Genomic DNA, 26,961 nt, shown 5'->3' on the forward strand with positions numbered 1-26,961 from the left:
GCCTAATGGTTTCCTGTAAGCCAAGAAACCATTTACAATGCTGGGTGGTAACCATATAACCAAACCATACGTGCTCCCTACGTGTCAACAAGTGGGTTGGTGGAGGGTTAGTGCCCCTCCCCGTAAAACAACGAACTCAAAGTCAAATGGCCACCCCTTAAGGGATTATGGCGTCTGGCAGTAGATAGAGAAGAGATAGTTTTTGTGTAATCTTGTTCACAAACCAACCAACCAACCAACAAACAAACGGACAGGCGTGAAATTATAACCTCCTTGGCGGAGGTAATTAAAACCAGTTCAGTTAGACGACAGAATGATCATGCATTCGCACAAGAAAATAAAAGGATGAAAAGCAAAGACTATATCCACAGCCCACAGCGAAAGAAAAAAAAAAAAGGGGGGGGGGTGAGGAATCGGCGCAGCGTTACTTTCGGCAGGGAGGGTAATGACGATGATCGAGCTGAACGGCGCCGTGATGAACCGACCTCCGAACACGGTAATCTAGCTCAGATGACTACAGGGGCCGAATTTATAAACTCTCCTGGGCTTAAATTGAGTTTGAGACTGCTCTTGTATATGTGCATCTTCACTCACACAGCTACCAAAATCTTTTCTATCAAATAGGAGTAAACATTAGTGATAAAATACTAAAAACAAAATGATACGTGATGAGAGTACACTATTATGGAGGCACCGTTGAAAGTGGTTGGCATTCTTTATAAATATCGCCCTAAGTTTGACTTCTCCCGTGGGCAGAGTCATTATAATAAACCACAATTTCATAACTAGGCAAAATACCCACTCCATCGGCGGCTCGGAGCGGGACATTATCGCCATGAATCAATTACTTTATGCTTCCGTGGATCTGAGGAGGGAGGGAGTCGGCGCCATTTTGGCTACAACACCCGTCCAGTCGCTCGAGATTCTTTACATAACTAGTATGAGTATGTAAAACTTGGTCTCTGACAACAGGTATTATGTCCGGCACTTAATTTTTTCAGTTTTTCCTTTTTATTTTTGCAGCCAGGCTTATGTGTATGCATAAATGAAGCGTTGCCTTTTCTATCCGTCCAAACTATCATATTCCTCCTCCTCCCGCGCATATGGACGCAGGACTCATAAAACTTGATGGTGGGGAAGCGCGACAAAAACAAGTTCTTCTGCTAAAATTGACGTCGACGGGAGTTTTGAGAGATATACATGGCATAATCACCTACGTAAAATACTCTTGATCAATATACTTCGTAATATAGACAAAAAATCAAAGCATGGATTAATTCATTTAGCGGAACTTACTGATATTTGGCTTTCACTCGGCTTCCATTTCCAGATTAACTCTCTTAGTACGGCAGGCAATGAGTCAGCTGAGAGTGAGTCATACCAGCCTGATAGTTAATGAAAACTCACCTCTCTCTCTCTCTCTCTCTCTCTCTCTCTCTCTCTCTCTCTCTCTCTCTCTCTCTCTCTCTCTCTCTCTCTCTCTCTCCAAGTGAAATGGAACGTCGAGAACTCAGGCCCCGAGTTAATCTCTGCATCGTTCCAATTTTAGTATAGGTACTGCCGAAGACTGTCAACGCAAAGTGTCGTTTGGTATGCCTCCGTCAAGCGTTGTGCACGGACTCGCCATACAACCTCCATGACCTTGCTGACCTAACCAGTTCATCGTCCCCTCATATTGTATAACTGACAAAAATTTGGTCGAAATCCGTCAAGCGGCTCAGGAGATAATGCGCACAAAATGATAAATTAAGTCGAGTGAATAATTATGACCTTGACCTTTGACCCCTTGACCTTGCTGACCTAATCAGTTCATTATCTCCTCATTCTGCATCAGTTACAAAAGTTTGGTGGAAATCCGTCAATGGGTTCAGGAGATATCGCACCCACAAAAGTGTTACATATGCACGGACGCACGCACGGGCCAACGAACGCATGGACGGACAGACCAGTGACATAATGCATCCTCCACCGTAAGTGGGAACAGGCATAATGAAATGGGAGAAAGATAAGGACCATATTCTAGGCGCCAAAGCTGACTCCACTTTGAGGCATTTTACATTTTGCAAGGTTTTTCAAAAGTGTTTATATATTTTCCAGTATAGACACATGTTGCCTTAGTAACGTACGGGAGGATGAAGAGGTGTGACAGACAGAATAAATCGCTACGGAACTGATGTTACAAAATGTCCTTATACACTTTAAAATGGCGACACAAAATCTCTGTGTTTGTGATACTTATGATAATGGTGGTGCTAGTGTTAGGATTCGCATGTTTACTCATCGAATAGCATGAGAGAGAGAGAGAGAGAGAGAGAATGCCGTCCGTCACCGTCCGCTATCTGGCAGTGAGATACGGTACAGTACATTCCCTCACTCCTGGCTAGATCATGTACTACCATTACCTCTCTCTCTCTCTCTGTTTATGTTGCACAGGTAGTGTGTGTGTGTGTGTGTGTGTGTGTGTGTGTGTGTGTGTGTGTGTGTGTGTGTGTGTGTGTGTGTGTGTGTGTAGCATAGGTAGACGATAGCCACAGAGTTTAACCATTTCAGTACGATCATCATAATTTTTAGAAGGGGTAGTATCTCTTGTAGCGGCCCTGTCCTTCACACACTCCTTAAGATTTTTCGGACAGAAGGTGTTTCATTTCTGGAGACTAACAAAGGCCCATATTAATGCCCTGACGATCCCGCATCTCTAGAACTTTTATACTTGTTTTCCCACTATACCAAAACGATTTAATTCTTCACAGGATAAACCTCAATTGTTTTTATCTTTTTCTGCTCTTTCTTTCACTAACCAGTCGAAGGATCTAACTTTATTTTCCTCATTAAATAATTTTCTTCATTTAACACAGGAAAATCTCCTTCTTTTTCTCTATTTCTTCACTATCTTTTTTCTTCCTTTTCTTACCCCTTCAAACCATCCTTCTTATTTTTTCCCCTCATTATTCTGCCCCCTTTCCAGCTTCCTTTTTGTCTTATTTTTCCCCGGTTTTCCTTTCTTCTATCCTTCCATACTATCCTCCTTCCTTTTTTCCCTCAACTTTTCTCTCTCTCTCTCTCTCTCTCTCTCTCTCTCTCTCTCTCTCTCTCTCTCTCCATTTCCCTTCCTTTTCTTCCGCCCTTTCTTTTTTCTTCCTTTTTCCTTCTCACCCACCTGCTCCTCTAACCATCATTATCCCACTCTCCCTCCTCTTTTCCTTCCTATTTTTCCTCCTCGTCCTGGCTCTCTCTCTCTCTCTCTCTCTCTCTCTCTCTCTCCTTTTTTTCGCCCCTCCATCTTTATCTGTCGCGCGGCGTGGGCAGACGGACAAACGGAACGGCTTGTCTTGGGGAAAATACCGAGTTTTTTCAATTTCTTTTTTCCTTCCTTCTTTTTTTTTTTTTTTTTTTTTTGAGTCGCCTCTAGCTACCTGTTTTGTGTGGGGGTGAAATTTCTCTCTCTATCTGTCTCTACCTCTGTTTCTCTGTCTCGGTCTCTCCCTGTCGCGGTCTGTCTGTCTCTTCTGTATCTATCTATCTACCTACAGTATAGCTATCTGTGGCCATCATACATGTCTACCTCTGACCATCGCATATGTCTATCTATCTACCCGTCTATACTATCTATTTAACAATTTATCTATCTCAAAATTTTAACAGGACTTTACATACATGCACATACACTGATAGAAAGCACACGTACAATCACCAGCAGAAGTGCCTTTTCCTGCCTAATAAAGACAGTACACGTTATGGTACAACTCGTTCTTGTAACTTCTTGTAACTCTTTATTTTGCTATCGTTTCTCTCTCATTTTATAACTAAGTGATCACCTCGGGTCTTAGCATATACCGATTTTTTTAAGCATAGTTATAACTAAGTCTTACTGTGCAATGTATGTCGTGGCGCTGAGCAAAATAACAGTGAATAGCAGGACTCTCTCTCTCTCTCTCTCTCTCTCTCTCTCATCAGCTTGGCAGGGTCTCAATGCGGTAGGCCAATTAGAAGGCCATGGTTAAGACAGATGCCTCACCCAACACTACGAGAAAGAGAGAGAGAGAGAGAGAGAGAGAGAGAGAGAGAAAATAAATCGTCTCACAACAGAAGTGACAAAAAAAAAACTAAGTAAAATAAATTACACTTCATGATAAAAATAAATAATAAAGCTAAGAAGTGACAACAAATAACTACCACGACAGAAAAAAAAAAAAAACAAGAAAATATGAGAAATCTAAAGGAGAAGAAGAAGAAAGAGTTGTACCTCTCAAAACAGAAAAGAAAAAATAAAGACAAACAACAGTTCACCAAAAAAAATAAATAGAAGAAACGAACAGATTATAAAAAATACCTGTACCTCTGATGACAGAAACAACACGAAAAAATAGACGAAAAAACAAAAGGCAATAAAAGAAACAACTGTACTTCTCACAACAGAAAAAACAAAATAAAGAAATTAATACACACACACACACAATATATATATATATATATATATATATATATATATAAATCTATATATATATATCTATATATATACACCTCACCTCCCATACCAGAAAAAAATACAAAAAATAAATTCCAATACAAAAAATATGACAAAAAAACGAGCAAATACAAGAGACAATTAGGGGAAATAATAGAAAACAAAAGCAGGGGGACATGACGTCACCTGGCCTCGTCACCTGCATCGCCTAATTGCAGGTGGGAGTGTGCAGGTGAGGGAAAGGGAGTGTTGGGTTACCTAGTGAGTGAGAGAGAGAGAGAGAGAGAGAGAGAGAGAGAGAGAGAGAGAGAGAGAGAGATTATTGTATTTGGCAATATCTTCGCATCTCCTACCGCCAATTTGAGCATCGGAAAGACTATTATACATCATTATAGTATGTGGATAGATAGACAGATGACAGACAGATAGATAGATAGATAGACAGATAGATAAATAGTCACAGACAGACAGGTAGAGGCAATTAAGCAAAAGCCATGAATATCTGGACATGCGTATCAAGAAAAAAAAATTCACAAGTAACGTTACACACACATACACACACACACACACAGGCACACACACACACACACACTCCCTACATTCCAAAGACGCACACTCATTTAAAGGGTAACGAATATGTATGCACCAGCTATGTATACTAAGACAAGTATGTGCACCAGATATGTAAGCCAGGATTTTATGTACACTAGGTAAGCATGTGTACGAAATATGTACACGAGGAATGTATGTACACCAGGGAAGCGTGTACACCAATCACGTACAACAGGTATGTACATGCACCAGGTAAGTATGTACACCAATCATGTACACCATAAATGCTTGTGCTCCAGTCATCTGCACGAGGTATGTACGTATGTACACAAGGTAAGCCCACCAGGTAAGCATGTACAACAATCATGTACACCAGGCATGTATGTAAACCAGGTATGTACACCACTATTTAACATTTATGTACACCAACCATGTATACCAGATAAGCACGTACAGCACATCTAATTCGTGCACAAAAACAACCATGGATCATCTCAGTTCCGTCCGAAGAAAATGTGCAACTGGCGAAATACAAAGAAAACCTTATGTCTCCTAGTGGGTATTTCAGATAGTATCTTCTTTTCCTCTTTGTATTCGTCAGGCTTAGGAAAGACACCTTGCTCCTCTCTCTCTCTCTCTCTCTCTCTCTCTCTCAGCACGTCTCAGCACAGGCCCCTAATTAACCGCCGTGACTATAGTAATCTTCCCTGTTCCTTTAAAATTAATTGGAACTCTTGTCTTCAATTTTCTTTATTTTCGTACTCTCTTTGCGGGCTGATTTTTTGCATATTCCTTTCTTGTTTCTTTCACTTGTTAGATTATGGATAACGAATTTCTCTGTCTATCTACCTGTCTCTGTCTATCTATATATCTATTTATTTATCTATTTATCAATTACTTTCCTACAATTATCTATTAATAACTTCTGCCACCGAAACCTATATTTTCTTTAGTTTACCTTGATTTTCTGGTTCTCCGTTTTCTCTGGTCTATTGCTTCTCGTTTTCTGTCTTACCTGACTTTCCCATTTACTCTTCCTAAGTATCTATCTATCGCTCTATCTACACCTCTTTCTGCTTGTCTGTCTGTGGCTGTCTGTTTATCCATGTTTAGCTGTCTTTCCAACTATCTATCAGTCAATTTATCACCACCTCCCTATCTATCGATCTATCTGCCTCTCTGCCTGTTATCTATCTATACCCATTTATCTATCTGCCTGTCTCTCTGTCTATCCATTTATCTATATGTATGTCCGTCTGTCTCTTGCTGTCTCCCTAACACCTTCAGGCTTAATTCTCTTCTAATCTAAAGAAAATCCCTGCCGTCAGCTGGAATAAAGTAAATAAAAACCTTGAGCTAATGGACGTCAATGGGGATTTTTATTTTCAACCTTTCTGCCCCTTCATTTTCCCCTTTTCCTTCCCTTCCCTTTATCTTCTTCCCATTTAGTTTTTTTTTCTCTCTTCCCTGAGTGTCCTCTCCATTGTTTTACTTCATTTTTTTACTTTTTTTCATCATTACCTTCCATCTCCTCCTTTACTTCCCTTTCCCTATTATATCTTCATTCATCCTCTCCCTTTATTTTGTTCACTTACCTACCTCACATTTGTCCTCTCCTTTTATAATCTTCCCTTTGCTACCTTCCATTTATCCTCTCCCTCTGTATTCCGTTATCAACCTTTATCTTCTTCCTTTAATCTCCCTCTATTTTTTTTTCGTCTTATCAACATCCCATTTATCCTCTCCCTTAACTTTGTTTCCTTTATCTCCCTTTACCTTCTTCCCTCCCTTTCTTTTCTTCCTTTTACCTACCTCCCACAAACTTTTCTTCTTCCCCTTATCACCTATCGGCCATTAGGATATTATCTGTTTACAAGGGTCGCTCGTTAGCTGTTGGCCTCTTATCTAACCACCTATCAGTACTGCTGTTGGGGAAGTAGGGGGGAGGGAGGAGGGAGAGGAGGGGAAGGGAGGGGGAGGGGAGGGAGTGGAGAGGGGGAAGGGGGAGTAATGTAAAGCCTATCCCGAAAGTCTGTCACATAAGATAAAAATGCAAAAGCAATATATACGTCTTTCGCCTTAACTTGGCCCATATCTTCATTCTTTTTTAGGCTTATCTCAAGTAGCTCAGTACTACGGGTGTACATCTTCCCATAGCACTTCTTCGTGACTAGCATCTACTGTGTCTGCATCCTTTCCATAGCACTTCTTCATGACTAGCATCTACTATGAGTCTCCATCCTTTCTATGTCCATCCTTTTTCCTTAGTATTATCATTCTCCATTTTTCCAACTTTATCTTCCTCATCCTATTTCATCTTCTTCTATTCGTATTTTCTTAGCCCTTTTTCTTCTCCCCGTTTTCCCGATTCCCTTTTCACCTTTGCCCTTTCCTTTTTCTTCCTTCTTCTTATCTACGTCCCATTCACTTCTTTTTCCTCTTCTCCCCTTATCACCCAGTGCTCATTAGTCTCTTATCTGATACAAGTGTGGCTCATTATTTTACCTGTTGGCTGTTTTTTTGTTATCATTCTCCTATTATCTATTTCCTGTTATTATTTACGTCATGCTATCTACCTCCTGTTATCTGTCTACTGTTGTTATCTATTTCCTCTTATCTATCTCCTGTTTTTAGTCTCCTGTTTCCTGTTATCTCTTGTTTTCTGTCTCCCCTTATTATCTTCTTCCTGTTATCTATCTCCTGCTCTGTCTCCTCTTATCTCCTGTTATCCATCTCCTGTTATTATCTACTTCCTGTTATCCATCTCATGTTACGTCTTGTTATCAGCTTTGTTCCGTGGTAGCCTCTTCTCCCTGTACTTATACCCCTTACTCTATACTGCTATCTCCTGCTTCTCGCTATATTTCCTGCTTATGTTATCTCATGCTCCTTACTGCTATCTCCTGCATCCTACCCGTATTTTGTAAATAATCAAAATTTGCTGACGATACGAAGATTGGTAATAGAGCAGATATCCCAGAGCAAAGAATGCTGATTCACAGGGATCTTGATATATTGCTTAATTGGGCTGAAAAATGGCAAATGGATTTTAATATCGATAAATGCAAAGTTCTAAATATTGGAAGTAAGTATGAAAATGTAGTTATAAAATGAATCGTTCTCAACTCATGAATGTAAACCATGAAAAGGATCTAGGAATAATAACTGTGACATGATATTAAGCCAAGTAAACAGCGCACAGAAGCTATAAAGAAAGCTAATAAACTAGTTGGATTTAAAGGTAGATAATTTGAGTTCAGATCTGAAAATATAATTCTTACCCTGTACAGTTCCTTGGTGCGTCCACATCTAGATTACTGTGTGCAGTTCTGGTCACCGTATTACAGGAAAGACATATCGGTAGTGAAATTAGAAGAGTGCAGCGACGAGTAACAAAAATGACACCCAGACTGAGGAATAAATCATATGAGGAGCGATCAAATGAGCTAAAGTTATATAACCTATCAAAGCGCAGACTACGAGGGGATCTGATTCAAGTATTCAAGATTATTAAAGGAATCGATAATATGGGTGTTGACAAGTACTTTGCCACTGATAGTTCGAAGTATACTAGAGGTAATGGGTAAGTACTTGGATGGGTGACCGCCTGGGAACACCAGATGCTGTTGGCATAACGTTCTCCCTACATGTCAATTGGGGTTGGTGGAGGATTAGTGCCCCTCCCTGTAAAACAATTAACTCTGAGCCCTTGGCCACCCCGTTTGGGATACATGGCGTCTGGCAATGAATGAATGAATGAATGAAATTTCCAGTCTATAATGAAGCGAAGCATTTTTCCTTTAACAGGGTTGTTAACATCTGGAATAAACTGCGCAGGGATGTCGTTGATTGCAGTGCAGTGGTGACATTCAAAAATAGCTTGGATAAGTACCTTGCTTCAAATCCTCAGCTGAACGCCCTCATGACTGAATAATAAAATAAGCTGTTTTTCTCTATTTCAGATCGTGATGAAACTACAGTATAGCAGGGAAATACTATGTAATTTATGATAATTGTAGCTTATTAACACTTGTATAGATATAGGACAGAATAGAGTTTGCCACTTTTCAGTCTTTCGTATGAAAATTCCATGTCAGCTTTTCCATGCTACATGGTGGTCCTTCTCACTTTTTTCCTGCCGGCTTCAACTGGAGGGTTTGGTGGGTGGGGAGGAGCCTTCTTGCTTTGCTATCCTTACCTTCAACTTGTAAAATTAGATATCATAGTGATAGCCTTCTCTGTAACAAGCAGCCTCGAAAGGACCATTGGGTCTGTTGCAATTTGCTTTCCTTTGTACTTCTTTGTACCCCTATCTCCTGCAGAATGCCTCTGTCTCCTGTCCCTCCTGCTCACTACTGGCATCTCTCATATTGTCTCTTCTATTACCTCCCTGTTATCGCACTTATGTCTCCTGTTTCCTCAAATTCTCTCCTGTTATCTCCCTTCTGTCTTTTACTAACTCTTTATCAGGTATCTCACATCTTTTCCTCCTCTGCCATAAAGTGCCTCATTTTCTCTCTCTCTCTCTCTCTGCCTGACACCTGATATTCCACAAAGCCTCCCAGTTTCCCTACTAATGCAACTCTCAACCTCACCTTTCTGTGTCACTCAGGGTTTGGCTTGTCACGAAGAAGTGGTGTGTGTGTGTGTGTGTGTGTGTGTGTGTGTGTGTGAGAGAGAGAGAGAGAGAGAGAGAGAGAGAGAGAGAGAGTGTGTGTGTGTGTGTGTGTGTGTGTGTGTGTGTGTGTGTGTGTGTGTGTGAGAGAGAGAGAGAGAGAGAGAGAGTGTGTGTGTGTGTGTGTGTGTGTGTGTGTGTGTGTGTGTATATGTGTGTGTGTGTGTGTGTGTGTGTGTGTGTGTGTGTGTGTGTGTGTGTGTGTGTGTGTGTGTGTGTGTGTGTGTGCGCTTCATACGCAGAAATGTATATATTTCTTGACGCGAATATTTTCCAATTACCAAATTCAGAGAAGGCTGCTTGTATCTACGTGTGTGTGTGTGTGTGTGTGTGTGTGTGTGTGTGTGTGTGTGTGTGTGTGTGTGTGTCATACGTAGAATTAGGATTTTCTCCATTCCCACAGTTTCCCAGATTTTCAGTTCAAAGAATGCTGTCTTCATTTGCCCCCACGTGTGTGTGTGTGTGTGTGTGTGTGTGTGTGTGTGTGTGTGTGTGTGTGTGTGTGTGTGTGAATTATTTTTTCCTGTTTTTCACCCCTTTTGTTTCCTAAAATTCTTTTCGTTTCACCAAATATTCTCTCTCTCCCTCTCTCTCTCTCTCTCTTCCACGGGGCGTCAGGTTTGAGTGACAATAAACCCGTAATGGGGCAAGTATTTAATGAGGGTGTGAAGTGCTGTGCGGATGTGTTAAGCGCATGTTGTGCTGATGAAGTATGTGGATACCGGTATGTTATGTGGATGTGTTACGTGGGTGTTATGCGTTATGTAGATGTGTTATGCGGATGCTATGAAGATGTGTCATGCGGATGTTATGTGGATGTGTTGTGTTATGCATGTGTTATGTGGATGTTATGTGGCTCTGTTGTGTATGCGTGATGTAGGCGTGTTGTTATATGTGTATGTAATGTATGTTGTGTGTTGTTTGTGTTATGCTGGTGAAATGTGTGTATGCTGTGTTATGTGGGTGCTGTGTTATGTTGTGTGGATGTGATGTGCTATGTGGGTGCTATGTGTTATGCTGATGTGTTACGTAGGTATGATGTTATGTGGGTGCTATGGTATGTGGGTGTCTTTTTCTTCACTAATATTCTTTTCTTTTCGTCTCGTCCTGTACGTTCCTAATTCCCTCAGTTTTGTGTTCATCATCATCATTATTTCATCTCTGCTACCCACCTTTAAACTAACTTAAACACGGGTTTTCCATCATAATTATCACTACTGCAATTATCAAAATCAAAATAATAATCGCACAGCCAAAAATTACTCAGAAAACATCACGTCTATCATCCTCACTTAATCTGAACTGCGCAATTCAGCAAAATTAGTTTCTAACACGAACTACTGCCGTCATCATCACTATCATCCTTATAATCTTTCAAATATATAAGTTAAGAACAAAATATTCCCGCAGCACTCTGAAGGACAGATTTATTATATTGCCATCAACATCACTATCATATGTTTTCATCAATTATTTACCTATTATTAATCTTAACCTATTATTACCCATTAATAACCTAAGCACGGCTAATCATCACCACAATCATCACTACCATCATCATCACTCAGATACATGTAAACCAAGAAAAATGAAAAAAGGAACGGACTCGCGCATCTCCTTTGAGGCCAGCGTTTGAACAGCTCGCGCCATCTATTGAGCGGCAAAACGACTAAACCCTTGCCTCTTGCGTCTGCGTATTCCCGCGCGTCAGTCTTGCCCTGTTTTGCGTCAGCCTGTACGTCAAACAATCCAGCGTGTACGTCAAAATGTTACATCAGTGCCCGCAGGGGAGAGTGAAAAGTAGAATGTAGCGAAAAATACGCTGATATGCCAAATGAGCCGGCTTGAATTTTATAATTCTTGCTCGCCTCAGCGGGGTAATCAGGTGTACTGAGGTGTTCATGGCTGCCTATCTATCTCTATATATCTACCTATCTATCTACTAACTACCTACCTATCTATCTAGCTATATATACACCTATCTGTCAAGCATCGCAAACCTAAAACGATTAAGCTGTTTTCTAAGCTTGTCCTAAACACAGAAGTAGCACGAATGAAAATATTAATGTACAAACAACAGAAATACACACAAGAATAACACATTTACGAGGTATCCGAATAAGCAAGATACGAAATAAGTTATAAGTTCTCGCACATATGCAATATACTGAAAAACGCACACAAAACAATGCAAACAATAATAAATACGTGCACAAAACGAAATACGCACACGAAAGCAAATTACGCACACATGACAAAAACTGAAATGCTCCCAGAATAAATACGCACACGAAAAAAAACACATGACAAAATGATCTGACAAATGCTTGCATAATGAAAACGCACACGAAAGCAAAATACGCACAGAATAGCAAGCTTCGCACACAGCATAACAAAGTACTGGAGGAAAATCTTTGCCTCCGTATGATGATAAAATATAATAATAATAATGTTAATAATAATAATAATAATAATAATAATAATATGAACTATGGAACGAGTTCTAGTAGTACGCCGTTAGAGCAAAATCCGTTAAAGACAAACTTCAAATTGATCGGGAATACTGAAACAACAAATGTATACAATATATATATATATATATATATATATATATATATATATATATATGAAATACACACGAAACGTTCTGCAAAATACAATTGATAAGCTTATTTCCTTTCAGAGAGAGAGAGAGAGAGAGAATCTGCACCAATTTGAATCTCCGACAAAGTTTGACTGGCGAGAGATACGGAGCTAGCTTGCTATTTGGTTTTTCATGATAACCGCTCTACAACTCATGTTAGTGGTTCTTGAGCACACCAAAATCACCGCGAAAAGCTATGATCGAAGCAGAAACATCGGAACGAAGGTTAGATTGGTCAGGATCACATCCACGTAATTCTGGAAGCTTCTACATGCGTAACAAGCCTGCGCAGTTGACAGGTGATCTAAACTCAACATACTACTCTCATCACATTTGCACGATAATTTCTTACCTTTGTTCGGTGTTCTCCGGATTCCCGGTGACTTCCTGTCTTGATCAACACCAGAATATAGCCGGCGGGTGATCAACTATCGAAAATTTCACAAAGTAAAAGAGACTGACTTTCGCTTGTACCGTCATCAACGCACATGTCACTCAAGTGTTCGGACTCGGCGTTTCACTTTCACCCTCGACTTCAGTGATTCGACTTTGTGCGCTGAGAAATCGGGAAAATAATGCAATAACTAAGTAAAATAATAAAGCGGTATTATGGTCATAGGAAAATAATAAAGGTAAAAAGCTACTGATGGACTCTCCTCTTGCCGAATCACTCACTGCATGTCGAACTCTCTCAAACACTGAAGACATTTTCAAACCAGCATCTTCCTTATTTTCTTTAGAACTATGCACAATATGAGTTCGGCATTCAGGCTATGTTCTATCTACGCTTGTTTCAATTTCCTGACGTACTTAAGCGGGCAACTGTAATAAGATAATGCTTTTGTATGGATTAATTCCTTGTGTGACATTAATATGTTGGCTGTAGCATTGTTATTGGTTTATTTCAGGAAAAAGAAAAAAAAAATAGACGAAACTACTGTAGATACCCAGTCTCTCTCTCTCTCTCTCTCTCTCTCTCTCTCTCTCTCTCTCTCTCTCTCTCTCTCTCTCTCTCAGACCTGAAAATCCATCTATGTTGCTAGAAAATGTAAAATAGAGCGAACAATACAATTTATAAGAGAGAGAGAGATTGAGGCTAATGAATTATACATATTCAAATCTCTAATGAAGGCAGCAGTCATCATCATCATCATTATATCTTTTCCCACTTAAGGATTCCTGCATTACTGTTCTTTCCTCACAGTACCCCTTCAGTCCAATGATGTAGATTTTAGTCTCTCTCTCTCTCTCTCTCCCCACACTCCTTTACTGTTTGATGTTGTGATGACGCAAGTGAGGAAGATTGTCAAGAGGTCAAAGGTCAATATATGCCTTCCCCCTTCCCCTTTCCCTCCCCTCTCCCCCTCCCCAACCCTTTCTCCCCTTTCCTCTCCTATTTCCTCCAATGTTAGCCCTCCTCCTCCTCCTCCTCCTCCTCCTCCCTCCTCCTTCTCTATCTCTCCCCCTCCCTCCACTCCTAATAAATATGTATATAAAATATTGAGAGAGAGAGAGAGAGAGAGAGAGAGAGAGACCTTCATATATAAAGCAATAATCAAACCAACCTCAAGAAATGTGTTGTAATTAACATTTTGCTAATAAATTAAGGTAGTGCAGTATTGTTAATATTATTGTTTATCCTAATAGCAGTACTGTGATTGCAAAATGGATTAGGCGCTTCCTCTCTCTCTCTCTCTCTCTCTCTCTCTCTCTCTCTCTCTTTACCTACCTACCTACCTATCCATCTAACTACCTATCTATCTTTTCTTGTTACAAGACACCACTGCATATCACAAAAAGACGAATCTCTCTCTCTCTCTCTCTCTCTCTCTCTCTCTCTCTCTCTCTCTCTCTCTCTCTCTCTCTCTCTCTCTCTCTCTCTCTCTCTCTCTCTCTCACTAGGTCACGTGTAATTCCTGAACAGATCCCCTTTAGTTTCTCTTCAGTGACGTCATCCACCTCTGTTTATATGTACATGTAGATGTGTGTACGTGTGGATGCGTGTACGTGAGGGTTTGTGTGCTATTGGATGTGTGTATGAGTGGATGTGTACATGGGCAACTGAATCTGTGGATGTCTGTACGTGTGGTTGAGCGTACATGTGAATATGTGCACGTGTTGTGTGACGTGTGGATGCGTCTGTGTGGATGAGTGTGGATGTACACACACACACACACACACACACACACACACACACACACACACACCATGCACACACACGTACTTATGAAAGAAAACCTAAGAAAGAAAGACACGTGTGTTACATTTATTAAATACATTTTAGTGACATGAAAATGAAATATACACCACATGAAATAAGTTCAATAAAAAAAAGTATCGCACACACATACACACACACACAAACACATACACACACACACAAACACATACACACACATACACACATAAACACACAAATTATGTATACATTCATACATGCAGTTGTATGTATGGATGTATGTATGCATTTAGATGTATGTATAAATACCCTCATTGTAGCATAGCTCCTTCACGCTTTTCACCTAATTCACCCTTCCTTTAGCCCTCACAATTAACAAACTCCGATATAAAACTAAAATTCACCCTTTGAAGATCCACTGCCCCAGTCCATCCACTACTGACTGCCTATGGGTCTGCAGGGACGGCACTTGCAAGTCACCACATTCCTGAAGCTCTTCTCGAAGCTGAAGCCGTCATCACACTTCAGGGGGATGTTGATGTTCTCGTGTCTCTCTGGCTGACAGCTGCGACAGTCATTGCCTTGACTCCAGATGCCCTCCTTCCGTGCTGGGAGTGAGAGACAGGGCGAGTGTGAGTGACAGGGGCAGAAAGAGAGAGGATGAGAGTGATACTGATTAAGAGGTAGTCGGGGCGTGAGGGAGAAATGCAAAAAGACAGGGTGAGGAGGAGCAATATTACCGGAAAACGGTAACAACCATGCAATCCTATATTACCCCCATCTAGGTGTAAGGGTCTGAGGTAGGCAGTCGTAGACCAGTATATTATTTTTACGTTAAATAATGTGCTGGAGAGGGAAGCCTTCATGAGGTGGTACAGATATACCCAGGCAACTCCACTGGCTGATTGTGCAAACCGCTCTCAGCTCCTTCCCTGTCCTCGAAGATGAATAATGGACTGCAAGAGAAGGGCAGTTTCGGCTTGCAGTCCACTGTCCTCACATTCAAATGAGATTGGGTTCAGCAACAGCAACAACGCATAAAGCACTACTAGCAACTAAACACACACACACACATGCACCTATAAACGTCCTGGTGGCGCAGTATCCGTAGCAGTATCTGATGGGATGGGTGATGGGGTATCTATTGGCGCAGTGGCCGTGGTTGTACGTGTTCATGAAAAACATCCCGATCGTCTCGTGGTCGTCCATCTCCAGCGCTGAACATTCGCCTGCCGAACATGAGATACAGTGAGAGAACAAGATTACAGCTGCCAGAACAGCAGAGAGAGAGAGAGAGAGACTTCGCACATACAGTAAGAGCTGGATCATTTTTGGCTGATAGCTCAAAGTAGGGGAGTGAGAAATTGGTAGCAACTTCACCCCACCCACCCTCACCTACTGTAGGCTACTACCAATCCCTTAGTGTTCACACTTTCGTTACAGTTCGTTCATTTTAATGGCGGGGATTTTCGCCTTTTTGTGGCCTATTTCCCGTAGCTCAGAAGCAGAACAAATCAATACTACAGCCCTATATTCTTTTCACTGCACTGCTTCGTAACTAGCAACATAGTATAATGTTAATATCTTATTACAGCTCAGTAATCAATATGAGGAGATGGCAATTTTTTCGCCTAGTGAAAGTAAGCAGAGAATAGCTATCGTCAAAGTTCCAACCGTGGTCCCAACCAACGCTTACCAGAAAATTTTTCACAAACACTAGAGCCGCAACTAACCAATCCAACCTCAGTCCTAGCAGAACAAACAATAATGGTAACCGCAAACATATTCTTACCTTTCCTTACTCCTGATTCATCATTATCGTTGCGGTCATTACTGTTTTTCTTATTATTGCGCCTTTCCTCGTTCCTCTCTCTTTCTTCCTCAGCAGTCGTCTCAGACTCTGGCCTCTCCTCCTGCTCCTCCTCCTCCTCCTCTACGGCAGCTGAATCGGATCGCTGCTCATTTCTCCTGTTGACGGCTTGCTCTTCGTCGGCTTTAGGCTCCTCCTTTCCTGTTAAATCTCGTTCAACCGTGCCTAAGAGAAATATAGTGAAGTCGTAAATCTCGCCCAACAATGCACATGGGAAATATAGAATAGCTTTTCATAAAAATACACGTTTTCTCTATTATAACATTAAAAGAAAATGTGCAAAATAAGGGGCAACTCTTTAACTTTAACGTAATAGAAGTCAACTTTTTGCTTCGCGGAGAAAGAGACAGACAGACAGACAGACAGAGACTACCTGAGCCTGTGTGGTGAGAGGGCCGGGCCCACGAAAGTTCCGCCGTCTTCATGTCCTCCACAAAATTCAGTACAGCATCCAATTTTTGTTCCAACACGGCCACTGTCGCATTTACACGCTGTGCTGACTGGAATATAGAGTAGGAATGGTTAGATGGACAGACAGATAGACAGGTAAGTGTATATAGGTAAATAGGTCTAAACAGATAGGAAGGTAGACATAGATACATAGAAAGACAGGTGCTACCCAAAAGTTCCAGTAATTTGAACAAAGGGAGCCAACCATTTGCAGTTTTGCCTTTTGCCGCTAGGAGGAGTCAGCAGCACCCCTTGTGCGTCAGTGTGGCCTCGGCAGTGTCTGTGAGTGGACATGTTGTTGAGCTACGCTTACTATTGTAACGAGGTGTGTAGGTGGTTTGGCGGTTTTGCAATGGTGCAGCAATGTCAAGTCGATGTTGATCGTTTTCTTCGATATCCAAGGGATTGTTCACAAGGAATTCGTCCCACCCGGTCAGTCTGTCAGCGGAAAGTTTTACTGTGAAGTTTTGCTGCGTCTGAGGGAGAACATCCGCCGCAAACATCCAGAACAGTGGAAGAACAAGAACTAGGTCCTGCATCATGACAACGCCCCCGCCCACACATCAATTGTTGTCCGGCAGTTCCTGGCTTCCACTAACACGGTAGTCACTCCCCACCCACCCTATTCTCTTGACCTTGCCCCCTGCGACTTTTTCCTGTTTCCCAAGCTGAAATTACGACTGAAAGGGCGTCGACTTGACTCGACTGAGGAGATCCAGGCAGAATCGCAGGAGGTGCTCAAGACCATCACGCCTGAAGCCTTTCAGGGATGCATGGACTCGTGGAAAAAACGCTGGGACCACTGTACAGTATACATGCCCAAGGGGACTACTTAGAAGGCGACAGTGAGAACAAGGAGGTAGGGTAACTTATTTTCCTACAATATTCAAATTACTGGAACTTTTGGGTAGTGACTTGTATGTATATACAGATACACAGACAGACTATACAGGCAAGTAAGTAGGTAGGTAGGAAGAAACAGACATATGAAGCAGACCCAACATTAAATTCTATACAATGTCCACAACTCAAACAGCCTAAAACTGCCATCTTTCCATTTTGAATGAGAAGCTGTAGCAAGAGATTAACACTAAAATATGGTGCCAGTCACAAAGAAGTGTTATGGAAAAGCTGTAGGGTTGTAACAAAGTACATAAATTTTGGTACCATTATCTAATTATTCTAGCGATGAGCTACGGGAAATAAGCTGCAGAATAACGAAAATCTCCATCATGCTTAAAGAACAATAGATTACCACAACTAACCTGCGCGGTGAGCTGTGATATCCACTCCTTGTCTTGGTGTATGATATTGCAGAGAGAAGAGCCCCACCCTAACGACCCGGCAGCCTGCATCACCACCACCACAACCACCAAAACAACAGCTAGCCTCCCGTTCATCTTCCTGTGGGAGCAATATGAATACAGTATGTTAATTAGTTCCTGTCTTCAAAACGTGAGAGAGAAGCGTTAAGATCGTGATACTTGACCTGTGAGGGATGAGGGATATAATCAGATTGAAATGTTGATGTCGATGAGAAGGGTATCACTGAGCGACAAAATTTAGGGCAGCATGTTGAGAGAGCTATGGCAAAAGAAATAGTAGAGAAATTATACAGTCAGGTAGACTAAGATGGTTTGGACATGTTGAGACGAGGGTGAGGGAGTGCGAGGGGACAGACTGAGGAGGTCACAGATTATGAATGTGGAGGAAAGAATGACCGGAGGTAGACTAAGGGAGATAAGATCCTGCGAGAAGAGGTTCGGGTTGGGGATTTGTAGAAAGAAGCGAATCAGGATTGTGACACATGGGGATATGGTATCGGTGTAAATGCCTACTCATGCTATACTCTTTATACTTTAACTTGGCCTAAAATTGCCATATCTCCATTTTGAATGCTGGGTTGTAACAAAAAATTAACCCTAGAATGTGGTGCTAACTGCTATGGCCACAAACAAGTGCTAAGGAAAGGATATATCCCGTAACATTGTCTTATTCTGCAACTGAGCTGCAGGAAATAGGTTGCAAAAGGGCGAAAACCTCGGTCTAATTATAGAGAAAGAACAGTGATATGGTCAATGGCTCCTAAACGTAAACGAAATGTATTGGTAAAGCGTAGCAACACTCATTGTGTAAAATTTCAGACTTCTTTCATTCTTTAGTGATGTATTAGTGAAAGGTGATAATAATGATGATGATGGAGGGTACATCAGTCAAAACACATTATATTTTAAGTGAATGCATATATGAAGGTAACTACTGTATATATTGAAGCTACATCTTCCACTGAAAGCCTAATTAAACTATAGTACTGAAATTTAGAACACTTATATAGACTACAAATTAATTTTCACACTAGTTTCTTCTACTGTGCATCGCCGAGATTCTCTTCACTTTCGTTGCCTCTTCTCATCCATCTCTTAAGTTTCTAACACTTTTCCTCTCTTTCTAACCCGTTTCTTATCTTTTCAACACTATCTTGTCCTTCTCTCTTTTCTGGGATTAGTCTGGAACTCACAAAGCAAAGAAGAGCAGATGTCTCGTCAAAGTTGTGGACAGAACTGGGGTGTTTGGTCCGGCTTCACTCCTTAAGTAACCCCTCACCTTCCTCTTCCTCCTCCCCCTTCCTCATCTTTCCCCACCCCTCCCTCATCCCCCCCATCCTCTACCTCATCTTCTCCCACCCCTTCCTCCCTCCCTCAGTTTCCCCCTAGCCTTCTCTTCCCTCACTCCCTCTTTCCCTCATCCCCCCCATTCTTCCCTCCCCTCCCCCTACCTCATCTTCCCCCACCACTTGCTCTCTCTTTCTCTCATCCCCCCATCCTTTCCTTCCCTCCTCCACCCTCATCTTTCCCCCACCTCTTCCCTTCTCCCTCTTATTCCCCATCCTTCCCTCCCCTCCCTCATCCATACTGATCCTGCTGACTTGCAAATAGTTAACTTGTATGGACTGACTGAGAAGGAAAGCATCCAACAAACATATATACCATATGACTATGACACGCAACCATCACTTAATAGTTCAGGGTCCCTATTTGAGTTCGAAGCATTGCATTCGACGTAGTTTTTGGAGATTTAACATCTCTTCCTAAGCACTTTATTCTGCAACTTACTGTACTTCAAAATCCTTTTCTATGTCATGAAGTTGATGTTAGTATCAAAACTATAGGCCTATAAATAACAAGAGAATATTAACGTGTAACTGGACTCTTGATGAGAACTGAAAAACAGACACCTATACGAATCTGGAATAATTTTTGTGGCTAGGCTACACGATTCCATGCAACATAAAACTGATGTATGCTGTGATAATGAGACTTATTTCCTTTCCTGCATCTCCAGAAGTGCTACTAGGTAAGGAAGACCCGCGATGCAAAATAACCAGCTTTTTTTTTTTTTTTTTCAGCTGCAACCACGAGTCCGTGTGTGCTGTTGTGTACGAGATGGGCACGTGAGGCGGGAGAGACACGTGAGCTAACCCTTTGATATCACTGGCTTCTCTTACTCTCTCATCAGCATATCTCTGTCCTATGACTCGTATATTCAGGCCATATCGAAGCCTCTCCATACTCCAGGTTATTATGAGCATGGAAGATACGAGTAGGTACGATTCTCTAGCCGTTTACTTCCAGTTCCAATCACATCTGACCTGAAACGATGCCTCACCTGTAAATCTGCTGATCCTTTGTGACAAGTGGATAAGCTGGATGGGAGGGAGACACAGGATAGTCTGCAGTCATTTCATTCTCTTAAGGAATTACTGAAGCTCTACCCTGTCTTCCTACCACCCAACCTATCCACTTTACCCAAGCTGTTGATCCTCCACCCCTTCACAAGACCCCCCCCCCCTCCCCATAGCTTTCCTTCAAGGTGAAACGCCAGATGTTGAGCGTGGCGGGCAAGGGTTAGACACACAGTAAGCTTGGACCCTGACAAACGTACTACTCTGATGGAACGATCCGTGTAATGGGGCGTATAAAAGCCCGCGTTGCTTAGAGGCAAAGCGGGGATCCTCTCTTTGGCTCAGTGGTAACGTGCGCGCCTATCAAGCGCGAGGACCTGAGACTGAATCTTGGTCAGACCAGTGATTAATTTGTTAAGTTTCAGTCAGGTTATTACATTAGTTGGCAGCGGTGTAGGATGTGAGGCGAGGCCTTGAGGGCAATGATATTTGTTAACAGCCTTACATCCCAGGGGTAAGCTGTCCGGTGTGGTCCGCAGCGCCCCCAGTGGTGGCCTTCAATGCGCTGCGCTACCACGTGTTCGAAACTGACCAAATTAATCACCAGAGGAAGAAAAGTGATGTAATGGGGTGTATAAAAGTCCGCGTTGCATAGAGGCAACTCGGGGATCCTCTCTTTGACTCAATGGTAAAGTGCACGCCTATCAAGCTCGAGGGCCTGAGCTCGAGTCTGAGTCAGACCAGTGATTAATTTGTTAAGTTTCAGTCAGGTTATTACATCCGTGCAGTTAGTCATTTAACTTTGGACGTTTGTATCACCTGGCGAAGACCCAACACCTTTGCCACCTCTGCTGGTAGTCCATTGTAGTCAGACTGAAGGGCCGATATGACTGGTGTTCGGATTTCGTGCAACCATTGATGTTTCGTGTGTGTGTGTGATGCAACTGGGCAGCTAACAGTTAATGAAGGTAAAATTCCAAGGTCAAGGATATACAGGAAGTCTTACAAGTAGCTCCCTTCCCTTACCCCTGTCAATCCAAAGACATATCCTTCATTTAATAACACCAGACAATTTGGTTTAATTAAAGGGCTATATTGTATTGTAGTGGGGAGAATGAAAGCTACAGTATATTTAACCTATCCAGTTCGAAATCTCTCCTGAGTAAATTAAGATCATCAGAAGAAAGGGTAAGTGATCCTATAAGTGTAGCTGGAGCGTTACACCCTAACACGATTGCTAGCATAAGGAAAGTAAAGGCGGTTCTCTCCTGCCCATCAAACCCTGATTGTCTGGAGATTACAAGACTGCTGTATAGAAAAATATGTCATCGTAGTGAAAAGGCTCACCATGTCATTACAGTGAAGTGTAGCCAGTCCTGTTATAGAGTGAATCTTTTACAGTACCGCGATGGGCGCGAGGTGAGGGGCGATGCAACACGCACCTGTATGGCTGCACTCGAGGTAACCAGATGAGCCAGGATTACTGAGAAGCACCCTTGTCTTCCCACCAGCTAGACGGTTTCCCTCCCCAGGCACGGCCATGGGATGGTATCTTGTGTTAGCATGTGAGTTCAGTCCGTGCTGCACAGCTTGGAGTTTGCATGGTCAGTTTCCCAAAAAATCTCACTGGCTTCCCTCAATATCTGTATATAATGTAGGAAGATGCATGTAATACTTTTGTTGTGGGAATTACTACTCATTTTGCACACCTATGCATGGAGTGCTGGGGTGTATTATATAGGTGTGTGTGTGTGTGTGTGTCAACAGTATAGCTCAGTTTCATCAAATTTTAATCAAATTTGATGGAAAGATTGAGTCACTCTAGTGATTTGATATCAAGAACAAGAAGTCGAAAGTCAAGGTCATAGGTCGAGATTAATTCAAACAGTCTTCGTCTGATTCAGACCAAACTTGGTGGAAATGCTGAAAGTCAGCCTAGGATAGTGATTCAATTTTGCAGACAATCAGTTAATGGTCAAGGTCACAAGGCAGGGACAAACATTAGGACCTAAAACTGAAAGAACTTTGACTGATTTTGAACTGAACTTAGCAAAGGGGTTAAAAGTCTGCAAAAGAGTATGTGATTTCATTTTGAGAATAACAATTCAAAACCATCTCATAAATTTATGCCTTGAAAATACTCCTATGATCTACGTCTGGACATCATAAAGAAATCACTGAAAATTCTATTAGCAATAAATTATGCAAGCCTAAACTGGACCTAACCTCAGTAGCTCAAAATGGAAATTTTCAAAAAATGAAAAATAATGACTTAAAATTTAAAACAGGGTGTGCATCCATCCTCCATCCAATCCTACATTGCCCCATGAGGAGCGTAAGAGCCCGGGGCTAGGCAGTTGGTCCCGACATTTAAGATGAGAGTGAACAGCCTCACTCATCCCTGAGTGGCATTACATGAGCAATCAACCCTAATCACCCCTTGGATATAAACCTTCACCGGCTCAATCCGATAGGAGCACAATAATTACCCACTAAACCACCAGGCACCAAAATTTGGTTATATGGTTACCACCCAACGTAGTAAATGGTTTCCTGGTGTAGAGGAAACCATTTGGCTCATCACTCAGTGCAGTGTCACCCACAGGCAGAAGGAGGGGGAAAAGAATGAAGAAAAGAAAGATAGATGAGGGAGCGTAAAGTCACCCGTAGGCAGAAAGACGAGGAAAGAATGAAGGAAAGAAAGACAGAAAAGGATGGAAGGAAAGAAGGATGGAGGAGAGGAAAGGGCAGACATCTGAAAGCAGCACTACATCGAGTGAGAGGATGGTGAGCGCCCCCACCTACCACCAACAGGGTGTGCAAAGACCAAAAATACACATCACCTTTACCATGAAACAAAAGTACTCTCCTTAACTAACCACATGAACATAAAAGGATTATAATTTATCACTTCACAGAATTCATCCCATCCTTGAAATTTTATACTGAACTATCCCCATAACAAAGAAACAATAAAAACAAAAAGCCTCCCTACATTACACTCAATGCCTTAAAAACATCCTCCACCACCCAATCACAAACATAGAGGCATCCTGCTCCACAAAACAAACCTACACACAAACACATGTCATCAGAGCCACCTGAAATCTCCACCCACACAGCTTCCCCCATGAACCATTACCAGATATCTATACTACAGAAAATGCTGCTCCCAGAGACACACAAGTTCATTTAGCTAGATTACAATGTAATCACCACCATTCTCTACTCCAGTAACAATACTTAAACCGTGCAAGGCAAAGGCAATGCAGTATGTTCTTGTAATACAATCCATCACACAATGCATTTACCTCATTCATCTCTCATAATACAAAAACCTCATCACACAACACACTCAACTCATACACCTCTCACAAGTACAAAGCCCTTCAGCCTAACATCATGAAATTTCCAGAAGCACCTAGCTGGTAGCCAGTTTCCCACAATCCCTGACATTCACATTCTGATGAGCCTGGGGCTACAACCACCACATTCACTTTCTATATTTCCTCTATGGTACATATAATGTAAGCACACCACCATGCACCTACCCTCTTTGCAGACCTCTTCAATCCACATCTCTCACAAATCTCTACATTTCTTTCCTATCTAGCATATACAGTACAACCTACACATGAAAATACACATCTATCTATCTATTGCCAGACACCATAATCCCGTAAGGGGTGGCCATTCGACCGAGTTATTTTTTATACGGGAAGGGGCACTAACCCTCCATCAACCCACTTGTTGACACATAGGGAGCACATGTTGGTTTGGTTATATGGTTACCACCCAGTGTTGTAAATGGTTTCTTGACTTCCAGGAAACCATTTGCTTGACATTTGTCCATACTTGTGGTTCTATGTCAACTACCACAAAACTATTAGCACAATTGCAATAGCAACATTAAAATGTGTTTTTTTGGAACTTTTGATATACCTGTATAATGTCACTTTCACTCAGAGGAAATTTTCAGCTAGACTGCAGGATGAGGAATTTTCGACATGAAATAACATATGGGTATCTGAGCTGTGGGCAATAGAATGGAAAGTATCAACTGAGGAGACACACTTGAAATGTGCAGAGTAGTTTTGTTATCTGAGTGACATGGTGAATGTTTGAGGAGGAATGGATGCTAGTTCCTCTACTAAAACGAGAAGCGGGAGAAGGAAATTTTGGGAACTGTTGCCTCTCCTGCCCATAAACAGGCTCTTCTTTCATGCCAAGGGTAAAGGGTACTCAACAAAACATGGGTAAGAAGTGTTAAACTGTATGGTGGCAAGACTTGGCCTGTAAGAGGAGAGGATAAAAGCAAATTGGAACATTCATAAAAGTGATCTGAGAATGACGAGATGGATACTTGGGGTCTAGGAAGAACAGAACCAAGAACAGTGTTCTGCAAAAAGATCTGGCATATGAAACATTGGAAAGGTGATGCAAACCAGAAGACAAAGATAGTTTGGACATGCTGAGAGAAGGGAGAAGGACAGTCACAAGTATGAGTATAGGGAAGAATGCACAAAGGCAGACTGCGAAAGACATGAAGTCAGATACTGCATAGAGATTTCTGGGCCAGGGGACTGAGCAGGGGAATGGTTCAACTCTCACATGGAAAGATACCACTGGATGAAAGGACAAACACATTAACATGGTCAATGGTCTCTCATGAAAGCATGAACATAAGAAATTCGAAAATATTTCTTGGTATTTTCTTTACTATAACCTGTACCGCAAAAACAGAAGAGCAATACAGTACTTTTTTACCTTATTTGTGTATACATGATGCTGTAGCCTAGAATGTGAAACATATGCCAGTACAGTATAATTCTTTACATTGAAAAATGGTTCACCTGGCAGTAGTACTAATACGACATCACCATACTGAAGAGACAGAGGGACTCTTTTTAACTATTTCACTACCAAGGTGTCCCCTTAGTTAAATAAAATAGTCCAAGAAATTATTCTGAAAGTCATCACTGAAATGAAGGAGTCAATATGATGTAGTTACATGGCTCTTACATACATGTATACAACAAATACATGAAGAGAGAAACTTCAAGAATAATAAAATATTTATTTGTGAATAACACAACTACCTTACATCACTATACTTAAACCACCTTTACTCAAACCCAAAGACATACTGCAATGCCACCTACTGGACAATAAAGGGCATATCACAATGTCAATGCAAAGTATCATAACCAATTTACTGTACTTTACCCAGGACATCCCTCTGTGTAGCTGTTTTCTAAGTTGCTCTTTTTTACATAATTTTTTACTGGTAAGTCCTCATTATTGTAAAGTAAAACTCCCTATTCGCTTCACTGTTACCTAAAAAGCTGCTTTGCCAGTTTCACCACATTTACAGAAACAATACAAAAATATATGCATATACAATAAAGCCTCAATAACGGACTTCAATAGACCGGAATTCACTTTTATCGGAATCAAGGAGCTACCAGGCTAAATTCTTATATACTGGAAAAAGTCCAATAAAGCAAGAAGCAGTCCAGACTGCCTGAACACTTAAGCTACACTCACCACAATAAGGTAAATAAAAGACATGTTCATCTGCATAGAGTACAGTATTATTATATACTGTATATGATACCAACTGATTATCGTAGTGAATGTATAATACAGTCCAGTACTGCAATGGTGGTGAAAACAGTTTAAAAACCGTTTGTGCAATCTGGACTAATGTCTGATACATCAGAAAACATCCGGGTTACCAGGTGGCATCCAGATGTTGCTTTTATCAGAATTTTGTTTTTCTTGGAATGGCTTCTGCCCTGATTAGTCCATTATAGTGAGGTTTTGCTGTACATATATATTTTGGCACACATGCCACATTTATACCAAAGACTGCCTATACTGTATAATGGCCATGCATCTATCTACTGTACCATGCACTAACTGAACAATAGGGTGAAAATCTAATGATGGATGCTGGAATTAACCCCTTCAGTCCCATGATATACTTTTTACTTCATTCTTGCTGTTACCATGATGATTTTATTCATATAGAGCCAAGATTCCAGGGGCTTGAATGGTGAGCAAATAGAAACATGACCCACTGGATTGGGCAAATTTGGGCTGTCTGGACACTGCTACTCCTCACCCTGCCCTATGGTGGGAAAGGAGGTCCGGATGATGATGATGATGATGATCTGAAACCCATAAATTACTGAAGGCTGCATATAGCCCTTCCAGTTCCAAAAGTCTCTTCCAGGCTGGATATAATTATCTGGAGCCAGAATATAATAAAGGATATGTTCTGAGACTGCAGGGATTTAACCTAAGTACCAAATAGTGTGCTTGTGTGTAGTCATTAGTGGAAGACCAAGATTCACATTCTTGTCAACTATGCAAGTTCTTAACATCTGTTCCTTAGCAATTTATTTTGCATACTACACTTTACTGTTCTCATGTATGTTA

At 41.4% G+C, this 26,961-nt stretch overlaps 1 protein-coding gene across 2 annotated transcripts; it reads right to left on the reverse strand.

Annotated features, from left to right (window-relative positions):
* Positions 1-14,816: 14,816 nt before the first annotated feature.
* Positions 14,817-19,413, reverse strand: LOC145399641 (uncharacterized). Of its 2 annotated transcripts, none has more exons than XM_080272181.1 (6): positions 19,289-19,413; positions 18,101-18,239; positions 16,759-16,885; positions 16,308-16,550; positions 15,595-15,744; positions 14,817-15,123 (listed from the first exon to the last, which is right to left on the reverse strand). In XM_080272181.1, exons 2-6 carry the CDS (start codon positions 18,233-18,235, stop codon positions 14,951-14,953), a joined length of 828 nt encoding a protein of 275 aa, XP_080128307.1. In that variant the 5' UTR covers positions 18,236-18,239; positions 19,289-19,413; the 3' UTR covers positions 14,817-14,950. The 2 variants fall into 2 exon arrangements, with proteins under 2 accessions (XP_080128307.1, XP_080128308.1); XM_080272182.1 differs by having other exon boundaries at positions 19,354-19,382.
* Positions 19,414-26,961: the final 7,548 nt, after the last annotated feature.

Source organism: Coenobita brevimanus, chromosome 50, assembly GCF_032717465.1.
Source record: "Coenobita brevimanus isolate Jiangsu-jjx chromosome 50, ASM3271746v2, whole genome shotgun sequence".
Lineage (NCBI taxonomy): Eukaryota > Metazoa > Arthropoda > Malacostraca > Decapoda > Coenobitidae > Coenobita > Coenobita brevimanus.

Excerpts from the sequence above, each read along its gene's own strand:
- LOC145399641 (XM_080272181.1), bottom strand. The coding sequence starts at position 18,235 with ATGAACGGGAGGCTAGCTGTTGTTTTGGTGGTTGTGGTGGTGGTGATG. Across the intron at positions 16,886-18,100 it reads TATCACAGCTCACCGCGCAG|TCAGCACAGCGTGTAAATGC; the intron begins GTTAGTTGTGGT and ends TCTATATTCCAG. Across the intron at positions 15,745-16,307 it reads TGAATCAGGAGTAAGGAAAG|GCGAATGTTCAGCGCTGGAG; the intron begins GTAAGAATATGT and ends CATGTTCGGCAG.